General features: G+C 51.2%; 1 protein-coding gene and 1 long non-coding RNA gene across 3 annotated transcripts in view; one reads left to right on the forward strand and one right to left on the reverse strand.

Annotated features, from left to right (window-relative positions):
- LOC142456819 (uncharacterized) overlaps positions 1–23,424 on the forward strand; it is a 29,033-nt gene extending 5,609 nt beyond the window's left edge. For both annotated transcript variants that reach the window (XR_012786102.1, XR_012786101.1), the window contains exon 3: positions 21,509–23,424. This is a non-coding gene — a long non-coding RNA (uncharacterized LOC142456819). The remainder of the gene's footprint in view (positions 1–21,508) is intronic.
- Positions 1,918–17,027, reverse strand: NPC1L1 (NPC1 like intracellular cholesterol transporter 1). The gene is made up of 19 exons (XM_075558337.1): positions 16,977–17,027; positions 14,567–16,095; positions 12,402–12,502; positions 11,941–12,113; positions 11,425–11,553; positions 10,787–10,969; positions 9,926–10,040; positions 9,666–9,793; positions 9,216–9,353; positions 8,891–8,980; positions 7,481–7,671; positions 7,210–7,334; positions 6,029–6,155; positions 5,845–5,900; positions 4,018–4,168; positions 3,537–3,768; positions 3,238–3,351; positions 2,994–3,156; positions 1,918–2,120 (listed from the first exon to the last, which is right to left on the reverse strand). The coding sequence occupies exons 1-19, from the start codon at positions 17,025–17,027 to the stop codon at positions 1,918–1,920; spliced, it is 3,999 nt and encodes a 1,332-aa protein (XP_075414452.1).
- Positions 23,425–27,550: the final 4,126 nt, after the last annotated feature.

Genomic DNA, 27,550 nt, shown 5'->3' on the forward strand with positions numbered 1-27,550 from the left:
AGTAGATAATGACTGAAGGAAAGTGTTTTCAAATACAATATTCGTAAAGCAAAAGATTGTGATGAGAAAATGTTTTCTGTAGGTTTTATTTGTTGCATACTTTGACTTAAATAAATTTTTTATTCAAAAAAATATATTGCTATAAATCATACAAACCTTTGTTAAGCAAAAACCAAAAAAAACATGTTTTTTAATGTGGTACCGGGATTGGAGGAAGGCTTATTGCCAAACTATGATATGCAGATGTTACAACCTTGCTTCCTGAAAATGAGGACTTGAAGCACTTGCTGATGAAGATCAAGGGTGACAGCCTTCGGGATGGATTACAACTCAAAGGAAACAAAACTCACAACTGAACAAATAAGTAGCATCAAGATAAGTGGAGAAACAATTGAAATTGTCAAGGATTTTGTCTTGGATCCACAACCAATGCTCATGAAAGCAGCAGTCAAAACATCGAGTGACTCCATTGCGTTGGGTAAATGTACTGCACAAGGGCTCTTTAAAGTGTTAAAAAGTAAGGATGTTACTCTGGAGACTAAGGTGCTTCTGCCACAACCATGGTATTTTCAATCACCTCATGTTCATGTGAACCTTAGACATTGAAAGGAAGACCAAAAAAGATTAATGCGTATGAATTAAGGTGCTGATGAAGCATGTTGACAGTACCACAGTCTACCAAAAGAGCAAACACATCTGACTCAGAAGAACAGCCAGGATGCTCCTTAAAGACACGGGGGGCGAGACTTTGTCGCACATGCTTTGGACATGTTGTCAGGAGAGACCAGTGCCTGGAGAGGACAGCATGCTTGTTTAGGGTAGAGGGGCAGCAAAGAGAGAGAATGATCTTTGACAAGATAGAGTGACACAGCGGCTGCACCAGTGGGCTCAAACATAAGAACCATTTTGAGAATGGCACAAATTGGGTGGTGTTTCATTGTGCTGTACATAGAATCACTGTGAGTTGGAACCAACTGGACGTCACCTAACAACAACAATCTAATGTGTCACCCTGATTTGCACATTTATATTAAATAAACTTCAACCAATTTCTATTAAACATTACTGTATATACTCAAGTATAAGCTGAGTTTTTCAGCACATTTTTAATGCAGTTTCATGGGGTAAAATTATGTGCCTTGGCTGATAGTCGGTTTGGCTTATACTCGAGTATACACGGTATTACAATTTATCTCCAATTCTTACAACCTTAATTCCTTTTTCTTGCCTTATTGCAAATGGCTAGAATCGCCTGTCAGATTTTGTTTTGTTTTGTTGTGAAAAGATGGCTTAGTTATCTAGTGCTGTTATAACAGAACTACCACAAGTGACTGGCTTTAACAGAAATGTATTTTCTCACAGTTGAGGAGACCAGAAGTCTGAATCCATGGAGACAGTTCTAGGAATGACTCCCTCTCTATGTTGGCTCTAGAGGAAGGTCCATGTCTTCTTAGCTTCTGTTTCCTGGTTCTGTGGAGCTCACCGTGTGTCTTGGCATCAACCTTCCTCTGGCTCTAGGAGATTCTCAGCACAGGGCCCACAGGCCCAAAGGATGCACTCCACTGCTGACTCTTCTTCCTTGGCACTAGTGAGATCTGTCCATCTCTGCTCACTGCTCTTTCCTTTTAGCTTTGGGAAGGACAAGAGGGGTCTCAAGAAAGGGTGTGAACTAAGGAAGGTTGTGGCATGAGGAAAGGGAGAACATGAGTAAGAGTAGGAGTTGAGCCCTGCCCTCTTCACAAAACAGAGGATAATTATATCAGGTGCAACCACACAAATTGAGCTGTGGGCTTTCTTAAGGGCATAGCACCCCGAGGTCCCAATAAGGAAAGGTCAGTGGATTACCACAAGGGAACCCACAGCCCCTCCAGTCAGCACCCTCAAACCATAAACACAGGCACGCCAGACAGGGCTCCGTCAGAGCACCTCCCCATTGTGGGGCACATCAGCAGCACTCTTGGCATCATCTTCAAAGCCCTTGTTCACGTAGAGATTGCTGGTCGTGTGGGTCAGGGAAGGATGTTTTGGGCAGGGCTTTTTCTTGGCCATGGCCTCCCTCGCCATAGCAGCCGCCTTTGCCTTTTCTTGTTCCATCACCAGAGCCTGGTTAACATTCGGCCCTGGGGGTGCAACCACAGTAGAGGATATTAGAGAGTTGGCTGGGAAGTTGTCTGTCTTCCCCCGCCCCCATCCCTTGCAGCAGGGAACCACACACAATTAATGCAGGATACCCCACAAACTGTGCAGCTGCCTCCACGTATCTTGCTCCCTGCTCTTACTGCTCATCCTGCTGGAAAACTACCAGCCACTGTGGGCACTTTAGCCAGGCCTCTGGCTTATCTGCCCTCCAGAGCACCAGGGGCCCAGCTGCTGACACTTTCTTTCAGGGAAGCACTTTAAAGCACCTGAGCCTCCTGGGAGGCCTGCAAGTCTCTCTAGGAACACTTGGAATAGCCCTACTGGGCAGCAGAAAGCAATTCCACGGGGTTTCCAAGGCTGTACACCTTTGCAGAGGCAGACTACAGCACCTTTCTCCCAGGGATTGGCTGGTGTTCAAACTTCCAGCCTTTCCACGAGCAGACGAGAGATCTAACCATTGTGGTACCAAACCGTGCACATAGCTTCTCAGTGTAAAACCCATTTCATACTGAAGGTCTTAGTTAAAAGTTTCAAAGCACAGCAATGAAATACTATATAGCCATTTCTCAGTGTTTCCGACACATCTGTTGAACAAAGATATTCACAATATATTAAGCAAAAGAGGAGCCTTCAGAATAGAAAGTACCGTATGCTCACACCCAGAGATCAATAGAGAGAGCTAAGCTGACAGTGACTGTCGCTGGGTAAGTTGTCTGTGAGTCTCAGTGCTTTCGCTCCAGCTCGTGTGGCTTCACCTTCCGGGAGGAAGCATGCATTACCTTTGTGATCATCAGCACAATGACCCTGACCTAGAGCAGGCAAGGGCAGGAACAATTGAGTGGTCGGGCACTCACCCAGATAGCTGAGGACCACAGGCAGGAAGACGAGGCCATGCAGCAGGCCCAGGAGGGTGATGAGCAGGTTGAGGCGGAAGAAGAAGATCTGGATGAGCTGGGCCTTGGCAAGTCCCAGGACCAAGATGCCAGGCAGGTTGGTCATGGCCACACCAGCAAAGACCTGGGCATCACAAGCTAGTGTTAGGTTAGGGCCCGGGTACCCCGCACCATGGGTATGTGGGGCTGGCGCCACGCCACTCACCGCACTGCCCATGTTAATGGTGGCTTCCTCAGCCCTCTCCAGGCGAGTGGGCTTGGTGCTGATGGCAAAGGAGCGAGTGATGTGGGACACAAATTCCACTGAGATACCCACCGCCTGCAGGTAGAGAAGGCTTCGGCTAGGCAAAGTGGGAAGGCACCCAAAGAGACTGAAGTCTTCCCCAGGACCCAATGGAACTGGCAGCGTCCTAGGAAGCTGGCATTTCCAAATACCTCTTAGGAGAGGTAGTTCCACCCTCAAGACCCAGGCCCTGGGCTGCCAGCCTGTGGCTGGAGATTTACCGTGACCAGGTTGATGAGGGACACAGCGTTGTAGCTGATGTCCCAAAGCGCCATGAAGCCAACAGTGTCCACGAGGATCATGATGATAGAGAAGAGGTTGAGGAGGCCAGAACGGAGGTCCATGCCCAGCAGAAAGCAGCAGACAACAAAGGTGGGCATGAGGCAGAGGCTCAGCATGAAGAGCCCCTCGGGGATGACAGTCAGATACTGCTCGTAAAACACGTTTGTGATCCTGTGGTTGACAAGACATGGTCACAGCCAGCCAGCACTTGATCCCATCAGGAAAGGCAGGGTGCTCCCATTTTAACATGAAGAGACGGAGACAGAGGACCTCAGAGTGAGGAACAGACAGGCCCAAATGTAACCCCAACTTTCTATTCTAACGGTGCCCTCTCCCACCTGACTCCCCTGCAACCCAACTTCCACAAACTAAAGCCGGGGGCCCTTGACTCTCCTGGGGCCCAGCTGCCCAGAGTCTCACGTATAGGGGAAGACTTCAAAGGCCGGGTCTGTCCCCGGGACCTTGCGCAGACTGGCAGTGATGTTGGCTGCTAAGGCTCGAGCTGCCCGCAGAGCTTCCGTGTAGTCCTGTGAGTTCTTCAGGGTCTTGTGGTACGCCATGAACCGGGAGGCTGGGCCGCCGTGGACGAGGGCCAGGGAGACGGGAGAAGGACAAGGGTCAGATTCTACTTCAAGACACCGTTAGCTTCAGCCGGGAGCTGCTCTGGCTTCCTCAAACCTGGGACTAGTCGCGCAATGACTAGTAGCCTTCATGCAATTCTGATTACTTTGGAGCCAAGGCCCCAAATTTCATTTTAATTCCTCCTGCAGATTGGGCAGCTGGTATGGCTACCAGGTCTAGGCCAGGTCCCAGGCTCTATTACTGACTGACCCCCCCAAAGCAATCACCCTAATGGACTCCAGTGCTCCTCTGTGTGGCTTCAAAACGTGCACAGGATTGCAAAGTTTTCTTCAAAACAATCACTTTGCCCCTGTGCATATTCCTACAGAGAAGAAAAATGAAAACCACCACCCCGGAGACCATGGGATCCTGGGCCTGGGTGCCAGTCAGGTACAATGGAAAGCACTCTGAAGTGTTTCTAACGAGCAGGCAGACCAGAGAAGGACACGGTATGGCTCTTGTCATTGTGCAGAAAATGTTCAGAAAGCACGGGCCCTGGGGTAGAGACAACCCGAGGGTCAGAAAGTATGGGGCAGCGCTCGAGCCCAGGGGAACCAGTCTCGCTTGCAGCACCTCTGCTAGTGACGCAGCCCCAGAGCGTCTGAGTCAGAGAACGTCTCAGTGGTGGCTAAGCGTCTGCATTCCTGATGGATTCCAGGGGACGCTCTTGCTATTGGTCTGGGACCCACACTTTGGGAACCACTGCTCCACGTCAACCTTGATGTGTCTCCAGAGGACCAGGGTCCGAGGTGGGCAGAGACCCATGCAGACCACAGTGCGTTTGGGACCGAGTCAGTCAGGACTCAGGCAGCTATACACCTGTCTTGCTTCCTTTGTGCCCTCCAGCCTCTGTGCTTGAGGGAGTGTACCCCCGTCTGTCCCCAACATCCCATGCTGGTCACAGGCAAGGTGAGGGGGGCACAGAGCAGGATGAGCTGGGAGCATGAGCCCCCTCCCTAGAAGAGGGGAACCGGTTGATTTAGCTAAGAGGGTGGGGAGAATGTTTTGCAGTTTCTTTAACTCCCCTAAAAGACATGCGTGCTAAAGGCAAGCCCCCACCTAATTTACTATTTAAACATTGTTATTCAAAAAAGGAAGAAATGCATGCTTGTGAATGCTTCAAGGCCAGGAGGTGTCCTTGTGATCCACAGGGGTACGCCCTGCTGCAGGCCTCCAGACCCACTTGCCCACACTAGCCTGGGAGGGGGGGCGCTATGTGCATCGTGCTGGGGCCCTCGCGTGGCACAGAATAGCCAGCTCCTCTGTGGTCTCAGAGTTAATGGTCGCATGCCCTAGGCATTCCTGTCTCAGCCCAACAGCCGGGCAAAGCCTTGCTGCACAAAGCACGTTCCCGACCTACTTAGCCAGTGATCCTCCCTGCCATTCGGGAGTCAATTGGGCATGTCGCAGGATGGGGGCCAGCCTGGGTTTGTTCGGGCAGTTCCAAATTCTGGGGTAGCATCCCATAAACTTCAGGCTAACCTGGGATAAGGGATAGCAGAAGGGGCCCAGGTGAGGGGCATAGGCTGGGAGTCTAAAGCCTTTAGAGGCGGGATGTGTGAAGGAGAAAAATGAGAAACAGTGCACACAGGGACCTCTCAGGGCTCCCAGCCAGGCTGCACTCACCCAAAATCTCACCATCCTGGCTCCGGTTCACAGAGGTGCTGTAAGCTGCCAGGCCCCTGTGAGAAGAATGCTGAGCAAAGGGGCTAGGACTCTCCCCCTGACCCCCCCACCCCAACCCCCTGTCAGCTTCATGCTCCCTTAGAGCCCCCCCGTCCTCCCTCCCAGAGGCAGCCCTTCTTCGTACCCTTTGGGACACTTGATGTTGGGCGGGTCATTCAGGAACCACGGGAGGTACTTGTGGAACTGTTCCACTGAGGGGCGGACAGGGCCCGGAGTGCGGCTCATGCAGTTCTTAGAACAGCTCAAGGAAGCTGCGGTAGAGAGGCAACCTGGGTCTCAGGAGCGACCCTCTGTGGGGCTCCAGCCCACCCACCCCTGACCCTCTGAAAGCCTGCCCTTGTGGCTCACAGCATCGGAGAGCAGCATATGGCCCCGTGCTACTTCTAGAGGGATTTGTCGCTAATCCGGAGGAAAGCAGCTTGGCGGCACAGCTGCTAGGCATTTGGCTGCTAACTGAAAGGTTAGCAGTTCAAACACCCCCACCCCCATGGTCTGCTTCCATAGCGACTGTCATTGCTGCTTGTCAGGTGTAGCCAAGTCAGTTTGAAGTAACAGCGACCTCGTGTGCAGCAGAAGGAAACCCTGCTGGGTCCCATGCCAGCCTCACAGCCACGCCCGTGTGTGAGCCCCTGGTTGCCACCACTGTGCCTAATCCATGTCCTTGCTGCTGATGTTCTGCTTTATCGAGCATGCTGTCCTTCTCCAGAAATAGGTCGCTCCTGATAACGTGTCCAAAGTACGAGAGGCCAAGTCTCACTGACCTAGAGTCTAGGGAGCATTCTGGTTTCACTTCTTTCAACACAGATCCGTTCATGCTTCTGGCAGTCTGTGGTAGACTGAATACTTTTCTTCCCAAAAGATTGCAGCCTAGAGAACCCTGTGGGGGAGTTCTACTCTGCTGCACGAGGGTCACCAGTCGAGGAAAATCACTCCCTCTCCAGGCACAGGCGTCGCTGCAGAAGGCAATCTTGGGCAAACTGCCCAGGAGCACTCCTCTCCCCTTGGTGGAGCTGGTCCGCCTGCTAGGGTACTGGCAACCCTCTGCTCGCCAAGCCCATCCAGCTACAGCCACGCACGGTCAGGGTGCCTGCTATACGTAGATGGACAAGACCCCCAGACATGGGCTCCTTCAGGCGGCCGCCCCCCCCCCCCTGCGACAGGGGCAGTGAGGGGAGTGTGGGAGAGCCAGATCCTGGTAAAGGAGGGGACGAGAAGACTGACTGCCTTCCTTTCGATTGCTGTTCCTTGCACCCCAGTTTCCCACAGATGAGGTAGACAAGGAGGCCCTTTAGGCCTTGTGCTCACTGATAGTCGAAGGACAGAATTCACCCACATTGGGGCCAAAAGCATAGAGACGGCAACAAGAGGAGGGGGTCAGCCAGTCGATGAAGTCGTCCACCCAGGAAGAGGCAGGTATGGCCAGGTAAGACCTGAAGGGCAGGAGAGAGATGGGGCAGCTGAGCATGGGTGGGGAGGCTTCCTAGAAGGCTCTTTGCTGTGAGAAAGGACTGGGTGGGAGACTGGGGGCAGGAGAGGAAGGGACAAGCCGGAGGGGCTTGAGTAGAGAGTCACTCACTCCTCAGGGAACTCAGTGGCATACTGGATCTTCTGGGTTAAAGAGTAGCTGTCACAGCCTGCACTGGAGCAGATGCCATTCAAGCCGGCCTCGCTGGAGAAGTTGTAACCCGCCGTGGTGACAAAGTAGACGGGGGCCCCAACCTCAAAGTACCGGTTCAGGAAGAGGAAATAGTCGAGCAGGTATGAGTCCTAGGAGACACAGGGCAGTCAGGTGGGTAGGCCCACTCCCGTGGAAGTGTACACACATAGGCACATCCGCAGAGGTGCACATGCAGGCGCACACACACAAAGTTATGGAAAAATGTGAACACACAAAGGTACGTGCATAGAAGTATAGACAGGCACAGACACAGCCGAGACGTGCAGAGGTGTACGTACCCAGAGTCCACCCACAGAGAAGGCACACACACATTTAGAAGTACATACACTCTGGGGATACAAGCACAGCGTAACACATTCTGGCCGACATGAACACACACATGTGCCACCTTGTCTTTCCTACCATACCCAGCCAACCTGTGGCCCTGAGACACCGCCACACAGAGATGGCCCATGCTCACTCAGCTCCATCCTTAGGGACCAGCACATCCACTGGCCTCTCCCTGTGCCTCCCAACCTGACACTCTCCTGTTAGGAGACCACTGGTCCCACGAGTACTTGAAAGCTAAGGGCACATTGTCCTCAACTCCAAGATCTGGCTGGCTTCTCTCCGCCTCACGGCTACAGTCTTTTGCATCTGATCTCTTCAAGATTTGGACCCGCTCCTCTAAAGCAATTCCATAGATATTGCCAGGCTCACTGTAGCCAGGCCTAGGCCTGACCCTCCTCCAAGCTCTTAGGTCCCAGTGCCCATGTCTCCCAAGGGATCGGCCCTGGCTCTAAGGGGTTGGTCCTTTGCTCCCTTCCCTTGCTGCCATCCAGCGCTTGAATGCACATCCAGCGGAACAGCAGGTTTGGCCTTGGTTCCTCAGAACACCTGGCCACCACCCTACAACTTGCTGGCCTTGCATTCTTCCTTGATCCCTGTTTCCATGCCTGCCTGGATGGAGTCCCAAAGGCCAGACCTGTCTGTGTGTCTCTGCCCTCCAAGTCTCCTCACCTTCATACTCAACGCCCCCACTGTTCTTGCTCCAACCTCTCCCTTGCAGCTTCCGGAAGCTCTTCCAGCCCCTCTGGCTAGAGCCCCATGGCCCAGGCACATGCAGACGGCATCTGTATTTTACTGAGCCCACTTTTGCAGAGGTGTCCTCTTGGCCCACCACTGGGCCACCTGGGCCACCTCTGGTCCTCCGGCCTTGCACTAGTCTTTAGTGCCTGCATTTCCCCCACCTGACAAGGCCCTTTCCCTGCCCTTCTGGGAGTGCTCCCAAACCCCAACCAGGCAGCAGCCGCAGCGGGAGGGCCTCACCTTGGGCAGCGCCAGTTCCTGGTCGAGGCCCACGCTGATGTGGCACATGAAGTAGAGCCCCACTCCGAAGAGGGCCAGGAACAGCATCACCTGGGGAGGAAGGACATGAGAGCCCCTGGGGTTTCTTCCCTGCTCACCTTCCTTCCCCAGCCCTCCAAGGGGTCTGGTTGGCAGCACCCAGAATCAGACTATCTTCCTTCAAGGCCACCCACATAAAAACTCTCTGGGGAGTCCCCCACCTTTCTGAGCCCTGTCTTCTCTCCAGGAAAGCCAGGTTCAAGACTGAACAAACACGCCCAAGTGGCCAGGCTGCCCCGCAACTCACCACAACCCCACGGGTGACTCTGTGCAACAGGACTGGTGCGTAGACTTGGCGGAAAAAGCGCAGCAGGAACCCCTCCTGGGGGCTTGGCAGGGAAGGCTGTGTGCTCCTGACGCAGCAGCAGACATCGAGGCGAGAGGCCTGGGGAGGCAGTCCCTCAGGGTGGTGCAGAAGACACTAGGCTCTGCCCACCCTGCACAGCTGTTCTTGCGAAATTATCTCTGAATTTTACGGTCATGTAGCCAATCACTCCCTGTCACCTGCTCACACCTATTGGGTGTAGCTGACCGCATGCATTCCTGGAAATTCTATGCATTTCTTGAAAAATGGCACAAGTGAAATCACTATTCTAGGGAAACCGGGAACGCAAAGTCCAAAAATTTTTCCTCCCAGCCACCTCCCAGGCCACAGCTCTCCAGCAAAGCAGGACACTGAGCCCTGGCCCACCCCCACCTCCTGTCTCCTGCTGTCGAGAGAGAGCAGGGCCACGAAGGCGGACATCTGCAGCAAGAAGTCAAGCACCACCGCCAGGCCAGAGGTCAGGGCGAAGGTTCGCACGGCTGGCATAGGAGTCAGGGCCCCTGTGGGAGGGCCAGAGGACTGTCAGAACACTCCATCCGGGGCACAGGCAGACCAAGAGGCAAGGGCCTGGCCCATCTGAAACTCCCGATTCAACACAGACCCAGCCCCTGGGTGGGGAGCCCAAGTCTTACCTAAGAAGAAGCAGATGGCCTCAGAGAGGCTGCACAGCAGCATGCTGGGACCCACGTGGCCTAGGGTGCGGCCAATGTGTGCTTCCCGGCATTCCCCAGGCTCCCTCGGCAGCCTCTGTGTGGGGATAGCAGAGGGAAGGGATCCAGGGCCTAGCCAAAGCGTGGGCCAGGCCAGGAGAGAACTAGAGGCCCACATGGAAATGCCAAGAATCATCTCTTCCTAAAGACCTCACATGGTGCAAAGAGTCTGCCCTCCAGCTTCCTTGTAGGCAATTGGCACTGCTGCCCTCCCACCGTAGCCTCACCCAACCATGGCAGGCACAGTGTTTCAGAGTATCAGGATCGCTGCACCCGCACATGGATGGAACCTGCATGTTCATCAGGACAGGACTAACAACTTATCCTGATGCTAGGGGCCATAGGCCAGTGTACAGGCAGGCGGCATCTCCCTGACCTCGTGTGGAGCTAGCCGAAAGCGAGTTCATGCCGGATGGTGCATGCGCCATCGATCCACCCGTGCGATACAAAACACAACTCTGCTCTCCGTAACAGTGAGTCGCCGTCCAGTGGACCCCGACTCACGGTGACCCCACGTGTGCCAGAGTTTACCCGTACCCCATATGGTTTTCAGTGACCGGTTTTCCACAGTGGATCACCAGGCCTTGCCTCTGAGGTTCCCCGGATGAGCTCTGAGCTGCCCGCTCTTTGGGTTAGCAGCCAAGCGGGTGAACCGTTCGTGCCGCAGAGCTCAAGGAGCCCCTCCTTTCGGCAGGTGCCACGAACAAGCGTGTGCGTTTAGAGAAGGAGAAGTCTGGAGGAATGCCCCACAGACTGACTTAGGCTGGCGTAGGGCTTCCTTACCTGGTACTCGAGAACGAAGATGAAGATGTTGTCAGCACCCACGGCGAGCACCAGGAAAGGCACGACTTGGAGGATGACCAGAGAAGAGGGGACCCCCATGTACGAGAAGAAGCCCATGGCAGACATGACTGCTCCCAGCACCACTGCTATCCCCCCCAGGCCCAGCGTGGCCTTGGAGTCCACCTGCATTGGGATCAAAGATCAGCTTCCTTTCCTCTGCCAGGGGAGTGCGCCCGCCCAGGCTAGAGGAAGAGTGTGCCCAGCTGTGCACCCTACTCTCCCACCAGGGCAAGCTCTTCCCATCACTGGGCAGCTCTCCAGAGCCAGCCTCCCAGGGCAGGCCCGGGGCCCCACGGCCACGGCTGAGCGGGGAGTTCATATTGGAGCAGGAGGCATATATGTATTATAAGAAACTCTAGTTACTGGTTCTTACATGGAAAGACATCTCAAGGAGCGGCATGAAAACATGGCGTTGGCCTTAGGAAACAGAGCACTGCCGAGAAACAGACCAGAGGCTACTTTGACTTGAGGTGGATTTGGCTCTGTGTTCTGGTTATGGAAGTCCATGAAGGGCTTCTAGGACGCTACAGCCACCTGTGCTCTCCGCGGGGACCGTTTAGGACCCAGTCAGAGCTCACCAGCATTCGACTACAGCTCGAGTATCTGCCCAGGGCCAGGGCGATGTACAGGAAGATGACGATGTAGCTGATGGCAAAGATGGGCAGGTCCTCCCCAGTGGTGCGGTTGATCTCATCTTCCAGGGAGCGCTGTGGACACACAACCAGCAAGCACACTGGCTGAGTCCTGCTCGGGGCTAGCAGACTCTCAACGTTCATGAACTGCAAGGGCGCGAAGTGGGGGTTCGGGGAGGATGGGGGAGGAATCTTTATCATCATGAACATCCATCCCAGCAGCAGCAAAGCGTCCTGAGCTCTCATGGCTGCACATCCTCGTGTACCTGGGGATGGGCTGTAAGACCCAAACAGCCTTGGAGCAAGGAGGCTGCCCTAATTGGCCCCGATTGGCAACCAGGACATAAGTCAGTGAGCTCTCTTGCCCAGGGTCACTCAGGAGGTGGCAAGGACAGGACTGGGCACAGGAACCCACTTGAGGCTGCCTGGACTGCACCTGCAAGCCATTGGGCCTGAGCTCACCTCTGCCATGTAGGTGACCTGGAAGGTGCCAGCCGTTCGCAGCTTGAAAGCTCGCATCTCCTCCAGGAAGCCCGACTCCCAGAGCTTGGCCTGGGCCAGCCGGGGGTCCCCAGGTGGGTAGTTGTTGAGAGAGAAGGTCATGATCAGGGCCTCTGCCTCGGAATAGTCCTTCCCTGGGAAAGACACACTCAACAGAGAGCTCTTGCTGGCTCAGCTCTCCATCTCCCTGCCCCCCACACCCACACCTTCCTATTCAGTGTTTGGGCCTTCCTATCTCATCTCGGCCAAAGGCAAGACCTGTGGGCCAGTGCCCAGTACAAGGATGGCATACTATCAGACAAGGAAGAGGCAGGGCAAGGCAGGCCACCTGAGCTCCCATACACAAGAACCTCAAAGTCATTCCCACCTGCCACCCAAGGGTCCCTGCCCCTTGCTGGTGTCCTCGGGAGCTATCATCTTACCTTTGTACCCCCCTACTGCAAGGAAAGGGAAAACAGGAGCCCCATAGTCAGCCATGCAACTCAGGCCCAGGGCCGTGCCATCCTTGAAGGTAAGTGGAGCGCTGTGGGGAACAGGAAAGGGGACATGCTCTGCCTTCTCCTTTCCATTCTCATTCCCATTCCCTGCCCAGCCACACCGCTGTGGAGTGGGAGCCGGAGAGCCCTGGGCCACCTGGTCCAGGGGATTGGTAATGAATGGTCTTGGCCTGTTTCCCAAATTCAGCCTCCTAAAGAAGCCCGGGAAGCAAAGTGGTGTCATGGGTTGAACTGTGTCCACCAGAATTATGTTGCCATTTCAACACATATGTGCCGATGCCCACAGAAGTCATCCCTTTGCGATGTTCACTAAGTCATGTCCGTATAGAGCGTGTCTTCAACTGAATTACTCTAGAAATCGACAAAGAACAGATTTGGCAGCGAGAGATGAGCAAACCCCACAGGGAAAGAGACATGCCAACTGGGGAGCTTCAGAGAGCTGAGGCGCCCTGAGATCATGGACAAGATAAAGGCAAAGATGTTCTACCACAGGAGCAGAGAAAACCTCCCAATTGGACTTCGAGCCTCCTCCACGAGAAGAAAATTAATTTCTGTTGGTTCAAGCCCCCGACTCCTGAGATCAAGCGGATCGTTCATGTCCTGTCCATGTGGGCAGGCTCTCTCCCGGGGCTAATTGCCCTCGTTCAGCCTCACACCAGCCCCACAATTCAGGTACTGTGGCGATGCTCATTTCCCCCAAAGCAAGTGGAGGACAACGCTGATAAGAGTCCATGTGGGGCTGCGGGCTGCGATTGGAACGAGATGTCCCCCATACCGTATGCTTGGCCTCCTGCACCCGAGTCCCAGAGCTCTGCGGAGTCCGCACCGCCGCTATAGGGGGCGACCTTGGACAAGGTGTCCATGGTCCTTCCACGAGTACTCCATACGTGCGTTAGTGCAAAGAGGCGGTGGGTCTATCAGCCCTTGGGCAGCTGCAATATTGGCTGTGTTCCTAACTTGCTCTCGAACCTGAGCATCTCCCACTCCCCCCTCTGAGCCTTGGGTTTCTTGTCTGGGATTGAAGAGACCAGACCGCCCAGATGATTGTGAGAATCCATAATCTAAACAAACGTAGCATGCTGCGTGCGGGACTGAGGAGTGGGGACACAGGGACAGATGCCCCTGGTGCCCACTGAAGCCATGGCACAGCCTCCCCTTCCCCCTTGCCCTTTGCAACTAGCATTTGAGAAAGGTCCCTTGGTGCGTTTTGACAGAGCATCCAAGAGTAGCCACATTGCCTGGAAAGGCTATGAGCCTGCTCGGGACACCAAACAAATCGCAACAGAGGCAGCGCAGCGTCAGTTAGGAAAATCCAGCTGTCGTTGATTAGGCCAGATATGAAAGGTAATTTGCAAAAATGTAGGGCGACGTACCCTCCTCGCTATGGATGTTTTTGTTTTGGAAAACATGTTTCATAAAAACATGCTGTGCGTATTACCATCTAAAAGGTTTTTGTTGTTCTTTTAAAAATACTAACTGGTTTCCATTTCTGTGTTAATCTGGCAGTGTTGAGAAAGCTCATGCACATTAACAGAAAGTGTTCAGGGTCGGTGCTCAATGAATGTTGGGAAGGCAAGGAGGCCTTGAAATCAAAAGACATTTGAGGGTCGCTGTTTTACTTCCACGCCCCAAACCCACAGCTACTGCCCGCCCGCACATTCATTTTGCACATGGGCCTCAGCAGAGGGGCTAAGCCAAGCCCTGCCAGGGACACCCAGGCAGGTGAGCAAGAGCGGCCTGGCCCCCACAACACCACGCCCTCACCCTCTTTCCTCTTCACACCGCAGCACCTGCCGCCATGCAGGTCGTGGCACAGCGCAAATGCACACCCACGGAAGCCTGAGCGGGGCCAGCCAGACTCCTCTCTGAAGACCAAAGGGAAGAGTGGGGTCCCCGCAACAGAAAGAAAGGGAAGTGGCCCCTCATAGTGTTTGCTGAAGAGGAGGAGGGAGGGACTGGAAAGGGAAGAACCGTGCAGCCCGAGAGGTCCCGAGCCCTCTAGCTTGGCTGTGTCTCCCCCACACCCCCAAGGAGCACCCTATCTGGGAGCACCTTGGCCGCCCCATGGCTTTACCGTGGGTTTTACTCACTTGACACAGTACAGGAAGTGATCCCTCCAGTCCACCAGGGCGGTCTGACCCAGGAGCGTCTGGTTGGCCGTGAGCAACAGCTGCGATCGATTGTTCTGGAAGTACTGTAGCAGGCTGTTGACACAGCAGTCTGAGAGGCTGGCATTGTGAGGGTTGAGTGGGGCATAGCAGATGTCTCGGAGAGAGATGTTGCGCTGCTCCTGAGGGGACCACACCTGAAGGTGCCGCAGCCTCTCCTGCAGCTCCAGCACCTCCAGCAGCAGGTCCAGGGCCAAGATCCCACTGAAGTTCTTGGGCCCCAGCATCAGGGAGTCATAACCATAGCTGGTCCTGCCAGGTGCGGTCAGGATCACCTGGTTGGTTCGGAAAAAAGGGCCAAAGTGCTGGTCGTGGAACTCCTTCTCCCGTCGGGCCTGGCTGTTTGGGGCTGACCACAGGTCCACAGGGTCAGTGGTGAGTTCCATGAAGGCCAGGCCCCCTGACAGAGCCAGCACCACGGCAATGGACACCCCTAGGATGGTCAGTGGCCAGGAGGCCACCCATGTGCCCCAGGTCTGGAAGAGCTGGCCCAGGAACCTGTGGGTGGAGAGGCTGAGCCTGTCGGCGAAGCTTGTGTGCACACCTGGGTCTGCCACCTTGTCCTTGTCCCTACAGCAGTGCAGGCGGGATCCCACAAGGAAGACAACAAGGACAGCAAGGACGGAGCAGAGTATGATCACCAGGGCCAGGTCCCCCGCCATCCGACCCAGACGGAAAGTGGAGTCCAGAGGTTGGGGGCGCATAATGACAGGACACGATGCGGCACAGTCCTGGCACGAGCAGGCCGCAGCACCAGACTCCTGGGACGTGTTGCAGCTCACAATTTCCGAGTTCAGAAGCTGGATCCCAGCCCCAGGGGCCGGGCTGGAGTCCAGGAGGAGAAAGGTGATGTCCAGTGGGGCCAGCCCATTGCTGGTATCTCCCTGGAAGTTGAGCCAGCGCTGGGCATTGCACAGAGCAGAGCCATACACGCCACACATGGTGCCCACAGCCAGCGTGGCGGCTGCAGGGATGCGCACACGGCTGCAGGAATCATAGGCTTGCTCGGCAAAGCTGCGCTGGTAGAAAGCCTGATAGGCCAGCACTGCGGAATCCGGCCCACTGGCGAGCTTGGAGATGCGTGTCACGTTGATAAAGAGGCTCTGGTTGGGGCTGCACGTGTTTTGACAGTGCAGGCTGACGAAGTTGTCGGCGCAGGCGGGGCAACGTGAGAGGAGGGCCTTGGTGACCGTCATGCTTCGCTCCAAGGACAGCAGCTGCTTGAGGGAGCAGCAGGCATAGGTGGTGTTGGGGCCCGTGTAGAGACGAGGGCAGATGCGCTGGAGATTGGCCAGGTGCGAGCCTGTCACTGGGCGGGCCGGTGTGTTGGACAGGCAAGAGACGTTGGCCAGAGGGAGCACACTGCCCGACAGCTCAGGGTTCTTGCCACACTCGTCATAGAAAGCGCAGTAGCCAGCCTGGTGGATGGGTGTATACAGCTCTGCGCGCGCCTGTGGAACAGAAGACGTCGCTGGGCCTGGGGTGGAGGCCCAGGGGGACCCAAGGAGGACACAGAGAAAGGGAGTTGGGCCAAGGACACGTAACTGGGCAAGCGGAAAGGGGGCCTGGAGCAGCAGGAAGGGCCCCCTCGATAGATGTACAGTTTTGAATGGTTTAGAAATATCTCTCCCAGCCAAGCAAGCCAGGGGGCTGGAGTCTGCCCAGAGGGTCTGCTGCCGCGAGGGTCCTAGAGCCCGAGGGATGGGTGGGCGGGACACGGGCTGAGGCCGGCTCCTGGGAGCTGATGTGGAAGCTCAGGAGGTTGAGTGCCCCCAAGGCTGGAAGCCCCCAGCTGCAAAGCCGCAGTCCAGAGGCCCTGCTGTCAGTCTTTCTAGGAGATGCTGAATACAGGCTGTGTTTGGCCTGGATGACCACCCACCCTCAGAGACTAAGGAGGGGGCAAGACTCTTAAGAAGCCTCGTGCTTCCTGCCAGCTGCCAGGACGCTGGACGAGATCCGTCCCCCACGCCTCCTCCGTCTCTAGGACCCGAAGACTTCCATAGCAAGACTAGTGACAGGGGTGCGGCGACAAGCCCAAAGCACAAGCTGCTTCCCGGGCGGAGCTACCTGCCCTTCTCTGCCCTCTGTAGTCCAATTTAACCTCTTAGAGAGTCAGGAGGTGATGGTAATAGTCGTGATCCTGACGGGCTGGAACCCACCGCTCCCCCATAGACTAGCCTGGCCCTCCGTTTATCTTTGGGTCTGCCATCTCCCTCAGATCCTAAGGCTTCTCACTGTGCATCAAGCAGCCCTCGTCCCCAAGATCTGTCAGCATACCCACCCAGGGCTCCCTGAGGCCAGCGGACTCTGGACATACGTGGCAAGGACTCACCCAGCACAGGAGCAGGACGAAGAACAGCCACCTCAAGACACCCTTAACCATCCTGGACCTGGGAGTGGACAGAGAGCCAGATAGAGGGTCAGGCGCAGGACGAGCCAAGAGCTCCGGCTCCTGACATTACACGTTAAAAAGAGTCTCCTCCCCGCTGATGACAGCCCTGGTCTGACTGGGGTGGGAGCCAATGGGTACACCGCTCAGACTTCCAGCTGGTTAATGATCCACCACACACCCTGCTCATCCACCATTTGGGCCCCGTTCCATGGCCTCTTCTTAGTGGAAAGGGTGAAGTCTTTCTTTCGCCCACTTCCCAAAGCAACAAAGGCTGAGCGAGGGCTGAGCCAGCAGAGGAGAGGCCAGCGTGGGCCTCTCACACCAAGCCCGAGGTTCTATCTAGTTCCTGCCGTGAGAAGCCATGCCCTGAAAGACAGGGAAGGGCTTGGCTAGGGCTCTGGGCTGTGGAGCTCTGGGCTCACAGGCTCTGTACTGACCTGGGAACCTCTACTTCCTCTCAGATCCTCCCTCTCCCTTCAATCCCCCTCGGCCCAGACATACCCCAATGCCACCGTCCTTAACAACTATTATGAATTAGTACGACAGGATAAGAGGAGATCGTTGGGATTCAGTGCACATGCGGAAAGAGGAAAACGCAGCTCTCCGCTCTCCCTATTTCCTCTACTTGCCCCTTGTCGGGCCTGCCTGCATGGTGAGGAACAGAAGGCAGGCCAAAGCCACCAGGCACACCCTGCTGGGCCCAAGTGCACTGCAAACGCCCTCTGCTCCTTGCCGATAGGCATCTTGCACAGCCTTGTTCAGGCTTTCCCTATCGTCAGGAAGGGCTATGACCTTGGCTCCCTGATAACAGGCTGTGGATCAGAGGCGTTGTTAAGGTTGGTGCCACATAAGTGGTAAAGCATAGTGTCACACACCCACCCTGTCCTCATTCAACATCATGAACCTCTTCCTATGCCAGCCCACACAGAACCCTCGGTAATGTTGATTTTCATTTTCATTCACAGAAAAATGTGTGCTAAATGAAGTTGCAAACTACTCAGATGTAATATTTTTTAGATTATACGAATACTACCATCAAAACTGGTTTGTAATATCTTTCTCCATTGAATTACATTATTAGTTATAATGTTATTTCTAAATGAATAGAAGCCTTTTAAAATTTTTCTCCTTCCCTTTAATTATGACTTTAGTCTGAAAGAAATTATTGAGGGAGGAAATGAGGAGCCAATAACGAGTACTAGAATGAAGAAAACATTCTAAAATTGATTGTGATGTTTGTACGACGCTTCATGATATAATTGAACTATTTGATATGATATGTGAATTATAGCCAATAAAACTGGTTGTTTTTTTTTAACTCTGAAAAAGAAAGAAAACAGTTTTTGATGTAGATTCGCAAATACTTATTACCACTGTACTGAGTCTTTATAAAACACCAAAGATATGTAGCGAAATCAGTGACTATACAAACATCAACAGCAATGAAAACAACAGCATGTGCTGGTAGCGCAGGCAGAAGCCATCATCGGAAGCATCTGTATTTGTGTGATGTACTCTGAATGAGAGCATTAGAATGTTCAAAAACAAATTAGCACAATGGTCTCTAGGTCCAACCATGTCATGAGTGTTTCATGGTTTCATCACTGTTTTTTAGAGATGTGTAGCTTCCATTGTGCGTATGTATCTGAATTTCTTGATCCATTCTTCTACTGATGAGCCTTTGGGCTATTTCCAGCTGCTTGCTGGAAAACTGTCGTGCAATGGACATAGGACAGCATACTAGGCGAGCATTGAGCAACTCGCTCTGAGGCGTGCACACAGTGGCATCACCTGGGAAGGTTCTCTCTGGTTCACAGTGAATTTTTTCTTAAAACCAGTTTCGCTCAAACCTCGTCCTTGGTGATGCCAATTTAAGAGAACAGCATGCAGCTGTGAAATTTTGCTTCCTACTTGGGAAAAATAATGCAGAAACTGTTGTGATGTTGAAAATGTGACACTGTGCCCTGTAACAATAACAGGCAGGTCACCCCCTGCCCGGTCAGGAATGGGTGCCCTGTAACAGTAACAGGCAGGTCATCCCCCCCCCCACCCCGGTCAGAAATGGAAATTTTTTAAATTGCAGCCTGAAACAGGTGTAGCCCAGCCCAGGTTGTTTACACTCCAAGAAGCAGCCTAGCCTACCTACAGTATCGTTTGGCAGACCACTGGGGACAAGCTGACCTTAAATGTAGAACTTACTTTGTTAGACTTAAAAACTGTTTTGTTTCACTTTCCTGAGAATGCTTTGCCAGTTTCACACAAGAACTTGCCTTCCCCCTCCCCATTGCTTGGCAAGACGCCCCACAAGGATGTATAATAACTTCCCTTTTGAAGCTGTTCGGGGCTCTCACCTTACAGACTGAGCTTGCCTCAGTTGCGGGTGAGGGCCCCGATTCGAATCTGTCTGAATAAAGCTTTCCTGTTTCCATCTCTGTTTCAGTGAGTGGTCTGGGTGAGGGTCTCGCTCCCTAACAGAACACAGCTTACAAGGACAGCACTGTGGGAAAAACTCAAGTGTAAGAGTTTTCTTATTTCAAAAAAGATGAAATATTAATTGATGACAAACTTTATTCTGGATGTCCATCAACTTCCCGAACAGATGAAAATGTTGACTCATAGTGCATTTGGCGCTCAATCCACCAGGTCTTACTGTTAATCAAGCTTTCCATTTAGACATTCCGAAAAGATTTCATAACAGTGTGTGACAAGAAAGGCCTGCTTTGTGGCAGACATGGGCCTGGCTTTGCCACCACAACAATGCACCTGCTCATGCAGCCATCTCAGTGCACCAGTTTTTGGCAAAAAAAAACAAACAAAACCTGCATGCCTCTCTTACCTTCAACACCTTATTCACCTGACCTCACTCCCTGTGACTTCTTTTTGTTTCCACGAATGAAGAGGGCCATGAAAGGACAGCAATTTGACAACATAGTAAAGGTGAAGAAAAAAAACGAGGGAAGTGCTGTCAGCCATCCAAACAGATGAGTTTGAAAAATGTTTCCAAGAATGGAATCACAGATTTGACAAATGTATGAAGTGTAATGAAGAGTAGTTTGAAGGTGATATGGTTGTTTTGTGTATATAAATAAATACATACATACATAGCTTTGAAAAAAATTCCACGTTCTTTTTTTGGTACCACCCCCTCATATGTGACTCCTATTCCCAGTATTTTTAGGAAGTGCCATATCACTCTCCACGTGGCTATGGTGTGTGGAGTCAATCACAAAAGGACAAGAATCAGATTCATGCACTACTTTTAGGAGACATGCCACCAGGACGAAGGCAGACGTCTGTTTTTCAGGTCATGGCATCATCTAACTGGTACCCCAAGCAATGAGGTCGGGAGCCTGCCTATCGCCCACGAACCAATGTCCTCTATATGCAATGTTAGAAACCCTTCAACAGAGGAGACCTCACATAAGGTGAGGCCAGTTTTCAAGATGGGGGAGAAAGAGGAGACCATTCAGTTGCTGCCGTACAACACAGCTAAGGTCACCCCAAATCAACTGACACTCCTACCAGAGGGATAAGTGACACTTACTGGACATTCCAGTCAAAATGGGACAGCGGGGGCAGGGACATGAATATCCTGAAGAAGGGAATTACATTTCTGTTGGTGAGTAAACCGAGTGGGGTGACCTTCCACGGGGAAAAAAGACCATCCATACTTATATAGAACCCAAGGGGAGAATATGCCAGGTACTGTGTTCCTCCTTGGACACTTCTGACCAAGTTTCCACCCAACCATTGGTGACTAAGGCCGTTTGCTGTACAGACTACTAGGACTTTAGACTCTATGCTTTCGAGGTGCCCAGCATCTCTTCTAGGTCACACCTGAAGGCTTCAATGTGGAAACCTCACTAAGTGACTGGGCTTTACCACAAACTCACCTGTAGAGATGTAAGGAACCGACATGCCCCCTTAGACTTGAGGTTAAAATGCCCTAGTGTGAAAAGAAGCAAGCTTATAGAATTGGTGGTCGCTGGACTTTGGCTCAAATCCCTTGTTTTGAGGGTGACCAATGAATGGTGGCCCAAGACAACCATCTATTTACGATGTTAATGCCCTCCTTGCTTTCTTATGATACCTATTAATCTTCTGCCTTTATGATTGTTATAGAAAGTGTTGCCCTCTCACCAGCCCCCATTGTTTGTGTACACAGTGTCTAGTCACTTAAGAGTTTAATCTGGACAAGTCAACACTTCATGGATTGCAGTCTGAAGCCAGCCTGTATTTATGGAATTTCCTTTTCACGACATTATTTTAAATTCACTGTTGTTGTAGGTGCTGTCAGGTTGATTCTGATCCATAGTGACCCTGTGTACAACAGAACCAAACGTTTCCCGGTCCTGTGCCATCCAGACAACTGTTTTCTTTCTTTCGTTCTTTCTTTCTTTCTTTTTTCGGAATGTTTGAGCCCATCCATGCAGCCACTGAGTCAATCCGTCTTTTTTTTTTTTCTTCCACAGGCGTTTAATGCGGTTCAATTTACTGGTGCGGAAAAAGACCGAGTCAATCCGTCTTGTTGAAGGTCTTCCTCGTTTTTTTACCAGGCGTGATGTCTCTCTCCAGGGACTGATCTCTCCTGACAACACATCCAAAGTACATGAGACAGTCTCACCTTCCTTGCCTGTAAGGAGCATTCAGGCTGTACTTCGTCCAAGATAGATGTGTTTGTTCTTTTGGCAGTTCATAGTACTGTCAATATTCTTTGCCCTCACCGTAATTCAAACGCATTGATTCTTCTTCTGTCTTCTTTGTTCCATGTCCAACTTTCACATGTATATAGGGCGATTGAAAATATCATGACATAGGTCAGGCGCACCTTAGTCCTCAAAGTAGCATCCTTGACTTTCAACACTTAAAAAAAAGTCTTCTGCAATGTGCCATTTGATCACTCAGTTGCTGCTTTAAATTCTATACCATTGGCTAAATTAATGACATTATCACTAGAATAACTCATACCCAGAGGGATGATTGGTGATGTTCTCTAATCATAAAATGATGATGATTTCTCTGAAACAGAGGCCGATAACAACCATAAATAGATGAATGGAGTTGGGCTCACCCTTAATTCCAGTCCCAGTGTTGGCTCTGCTCAATGCCCACCCTCATGGAGGAGCTCATTGAGGATGTGGGTGCTACAGCAAAATACAGTGAAGAAACCGCATGGTACCCAGCTATCCAAAAGAATAAGGGTCTGGGAACTTAAAGGCTTGTCTTCACACAAGCAGCCATCTAAGTGAGATGTCAACTGAATTCACATGCAAGAAGCACACCAACCTGTGTGATCCAAAGATTGTAAAAAATTTAAAAACCCAAATCCGAAAGAGCGAATGGCACCAGAGCTTAAATTGTGAACTCCCGGTTTTGCAGAAAGCTGTGGACGACAATGGCAGCCCAAACATTATTTGCAGAGGTCCCACATGGATTAAGCCTCTGGTGAATCCTCTCTAACCATTGTTGAGGGATGTGAATATAGCCTTGGTATCATACAGAGAACATTGAAAAGTGAACTCTGGCAGATGTAGCGAATATCTCATCATTTGATCTCCCTTATGACTCATTTTAAAGTTGTTTCCATTTTTAAATATTTTCTTTCTTTTTTTTCTCAGACTAGGTCTCTGCTTTCTTTTTGATTGAGGTTTTTCTATGTTTTGTCTAGTCATTGTTGTTGGGTTTTCTGTTTATTTGCTTGCTTGCTTCCTGCCTGCTTTGTATGATTTTCCTGTATATGAAATCCAAGATAGGTGGATGTATATAAGCAGTAACTGGATTGATTATTGCCTAGGAAGATGACGGGGGTAGGTAGATTGGGAAGTGGGGAGCTAATGAGTATAAGAAAATGTTCTGAAATTGATTCTGGTGATGATTGCATAGATCTTAATATGAATTGGATGACTAAATTATATGATTATATGTGAAGTATACACCAATAAAACAATCTAAAAATAAAAAATACATAAGCATAGAGTATTAGCCTTTTAGATATATTAATACATGTATTTGGGCTTATGAAAATGTTTCCAGGGAATCCAGGACAGATGAACCCTTCAGGACCAGTGGTGAGAGTGGCAATACTGGGAGGGAGGAAGGAAGGAGGGATAGAAAGGGGGAACCTATTACAAGGATGTACATTAACCCCCTCCCTGAGGGATGGACAACAGGAAAGTGGGTGAAGGGAGACATCGGACAGTGTAAAACATGACAAAATAATAATAATTTATAAATTATCAAGGGTTCGTGGAGGTGGGTGGGGAGGGAGGGGAAAATTGAGAAACTGATACCAAGGGCTCAAGTAGAAAGAAAATATTTTGAGAATGGTGATGACAAAAAATGTGCTTGACACAATGGATATATGTATGGGTTGTGATAAGAGTTGTATGAGCCCCCAATAAAATGATTTTTTTAAAAGAAAAGAAAAAGGTTTCTGTTGTTATAATTAACTACAAATATATTTTAATTAAAAAGAATAAATTTCTACTGAAGCACTGCACAAAGTTTTATATTAAATCACTGTAGTCTTCATCCCTCTGGCACTGTCACCTGATATAGTCTGCACCCTAATGATGCCGCTGCTGTGAGTGTTGGGAACATCTCCCTGTGGCCACCTGCTCCCTTGATTTGTGTCCTATGTATCCTGTCCTGACCCCGAAAGGGATCAGAGGGAATCAGAGATCAGGGGAGGGAGTGCAGGATATAGAGGCAGAGATAAGAGCGACTTTGGAGCTGACCTTAAACCCATAGTTTTCCAAGAGTGGAGAGGAAGAGCCAGTGGACCACGGCCCTGACAAAGTAAGCTGACACCATCCATCCATATTGCCCCTATGCCTGTCCTGGCCACCAAGGCATCTCCATCACCCACTGAGGAAGCATCCTCTAGTCTACTGACTAGGCATCTTAGCCTGGGCTCCTCTAGAAGCAGATCTGAGACAAGGGTTTAAGTGCAGACAGTTCACTTGGAAGCTGAACAAGCTTGAGCCTGGTGCCACTCAGTCACCCTGACACCACAGATAGTTCACTTGGGAGTTGGTCCCAGAAGGCACCAATAGGAAACAAGTCAGGGACAGACAGGAAGCCAATCCAGGGTGCCTTAAAAAACAGGTTTCTACGACATAATCTCGCAATCCCACTTATAGGCATCTCCCCAGAAGAATTGATAACAGAAACATAAACAACCGTGTTCGGTGCAGCACTGCTCACCATAGCTAAAAGATGGAAACACTCCAAGCCCACCAACAGATGAATGAACAACATGGAGCATATACTTGTCCATATAGAATACTGAAAAACAAAAGAAACAAACAAAAACATTGAATGAACTACCACCTGGCTATCAGTCAGCCCTCTCTTTTTGTTGCTCTATTGACTTTTTTTTTTCACATTTTACTAGGGGCTCATACAACTCTTATCACAATCCATACATGTACATACCGCCAGAGAACTGTTCCATTGGGTTTCCACGGCTGTCGTCCTTCCAGAAGCAGACTGCCTCAGCTTCTCTTTGAGGCCAGTTGGTGGGCTCCGAACTCCAACCCTCTAGCTGATCAGCAGAGTTCATGAGACTTGAAAACACAATTTCCAGTCACCAAAGGAAGAATGCTGGATTATCCCATTTTAATGAGATATTTAGAACACAAAAACAGAGCGAGACCAAAGCTAATTAAGATTTCCATGTAGAAAGGACAAGGAGACGCGGGCTTCTAGAATCATTTGGAAAAGGAAAAGACGGAGGATTGTACACGCACTGCGTGTAATCAACATCGCTGAGTTGTACATGCAAAAAGTGTTGAATTGGCAGATGTTTTCTAATGTACGTATTTACTACAAATAAGGAAACGAAAACGAGTAGGTGTTCAAAGTCCCTGAGGGTTCACTGCCCCTAGGGCCTCTGAGAGATGGGCAGGGACTCCCCCAAAGCATGTGTGTCCACCATCTCCGTCCATCACAGAGTGAGGGACTCTTCTAGAAGCCTTTACTCCGGCACGCCTGCTCTGGCTTCCCCTGTAGAGAGAATCTGCACCCCAGGAGACTATCGAGCATGCCTGGGACCATTAGGCCTAGGCCGCTCCTTCTGGCCATGCAGGCGGACTGCCCAAAGCTGTACTCCTGAGCAGGCAGGCCTGGCGGAGACCCTGGAACCCAATCACCTACTCACAAGTACACTCAAGCAGAACCTGACTTTGGGTCTCTCTGAGACTCACGCGATGGGAGAGCGAAAGCATCAGGCCCCAAGTAGAAGATGAAAACTCCCAGGCTGACCTAGATAGGGATTTTTTTCCATTATATTGGACATACACTCTTAAACGCCTTGCTTTTTCTCTGAGCTATTAACATCAACACTTAACGGTACTCTCCTCTCTCTGATTCGCACAGTGCTCCTCAGACTGGGTGAATCTTCTTCCCTTCTTGTACTGAAGAGTGAGCTTGTTCACAGTATGTAATCCTTAGAAGTGAGTTTCTGGTTAGCTTCTTTGGACCTAAAGAGTCTCCTCTACGTTAGCGTTATGTGCCCCGCCTAAATTCCCAGCGATAAAAAGGGTGAGGCAAAGAGCATCTGACTCTTACACATGTAACTCATCTGTTCCCTCGATCAAACCACTATCAGATTCCTCTTGGCCAGCTGGTGGAGAACACGCACTGATTTCCCCAAGAGAGGCAGTTCTGTCTGCCCTGGCTCATTCTAGTCCTATGTCTTACTTGCTCTCATACTGCGTATAACTGTAAACTGAGACCTCAATTTAGGATGTATATATTTATTATTATTATTATTAGTGAGACTGAACATGCCTGGGAAGTAGTTACTCTGAGCAAGCCTAATGAGGAAGCAGGCATGGGGCTCAGGCGATGGCCATCAGTTAAGGAGGCTGTGCCTTGTGGGGATGCCCAGGAAGAATGAGGCCTTAGGTGAACCCTGACCAGGATGGCCCCAGAGATGTCAAGACCACTCACTGCCTTGCTGCTCTTAAGGGCCCCCAGGAGTGGGATTGGGACCCCAACAGAAACCTATGAGTTTATGAAGGAGCAGGGAAGGTAGGTTGCTGTCAGTCACAGACGGGGCCGTGAGCACTGCGGTTGGGCCTGTGTGTAATCTTTCGACTGTAGGAACATGAGTTATAACAGAATAAATTACGGTCCTTTGAGATAACCAGTTATTTTTGGTTTGCGATTGAAATTTGAAGCGTAAGTACCTACTGGTTCCTGGGTCCTCCTTTCTGTCAGAACCCTGCTCTCCCTGGGAAGTCCCGGGCCCCACCTCTTTCATAGCTAGTGGTGGCCATGCGATCGAGTGCTGACCAATGTGAAGGCTTTCGCTTTTCTTATCCAGAGGAGCACATACAGTTGAAGGGCAGTGAAGGAGAGGCAGGACCTCGAGGAGATGGACGGACGGTGTCTGGAACAATGGGCGCAAGCATAGGAACGCTCGTGAGGAAGGCACAAGACAGGCCGGGGTTTCAGTCTGTTGTGCAGCAGGTCGCCATGGATCGGAACCAACTCAATGGCACCTAGCAACAACAACATACAGTGGACATGCTAATCTAGCCTTCCCCTCTCTCTGCCCTAAATATAGATGGGATGCATGCCTGGAGCGGTCGCAACCATGTCATGTCCCAGAGGCATCAGACATGAAGAAAGGGTCACCCTGCAGAAGACAGCACCGCGAAGACGCTAACCAGGGTTCACCACTACTTATCTCTGGCCAGCTGGACACATGAGAAAGATAAGCCACCATTTGGTTAAGCCCCTGCAGGCAGGCCTTTTCTCACTTGCAGTGGCCTACCCTCCTTCTTCATGGACTTGGGACTCTACGCTCTACCACCTGGCTATCAGTCAACCCTCTCTTTGTGTTGCTCTATTGACATTTTTTAACCAGCAGACTCATTATTGTAGGATGATGCCCTGAGCATTGATACATTTTAGAAGTCTCTAGACCAGAGGATGGACACTGGTACAGATAGGAACTGGAAACGCAGGGAATCCAGGACGGATCATCCCTTCAGGACCAGTGGTGAGAGTGGCGATATCAGGAGGGTGGAGGGAGGGTGGGGTGGAAGTGGGGAACCAATTACAAGGATCTACATATAACCTCCTCCCTGGGGGACGGGCAACAGTAAAGTGGGTGAAGGGAGACATCAGACAGTGTAAGATGTGATGAAATAATAATTTATAAATTAGCAAGGGTTCATGGAGGGGGACGGAGAGGGAGGGGGGAAATGAGCTGATATCAAGGGCTCAAGTAGAAAGCAAATGTTTTGAGAATGATGAGGGCAACAAATGTACAAATGTGCTTAACACAATGGATGGATGGATGGATGGATGGACTGTGATAAGAGTTGTAGAACCCACCAATAAAATGATTTAAAAATAATAATAATAAAGAGAATAGAAAAAAATTTTAAATGTTAGCAGTATCACTGATGACTCCCCCTCTTAGGAGTCCCCCACTGTGATAACCAGAGATGTTTTATATCTGGTGCAAGCCACGGCCTGGCAGGAAGCCCTTGCCAAGG

The sequence above is a fragment of the Tenrec ecaudatus genome, chromosome 9 (genome assembly GCF_050624435.1).
Source record: "Tenrec ecaudatus isolate mTenEca1 chromosome 9, mTenEca1.hap1, whole genome shotgun sequence".
Classification (NCBI taxonomy): domain Eukaryota; kingdom Metazoa; phylum Chordata; class Mammalia; order Afrosoricida; family Tenrecidae; genus Tenrec; species Tenrec ecaudatus.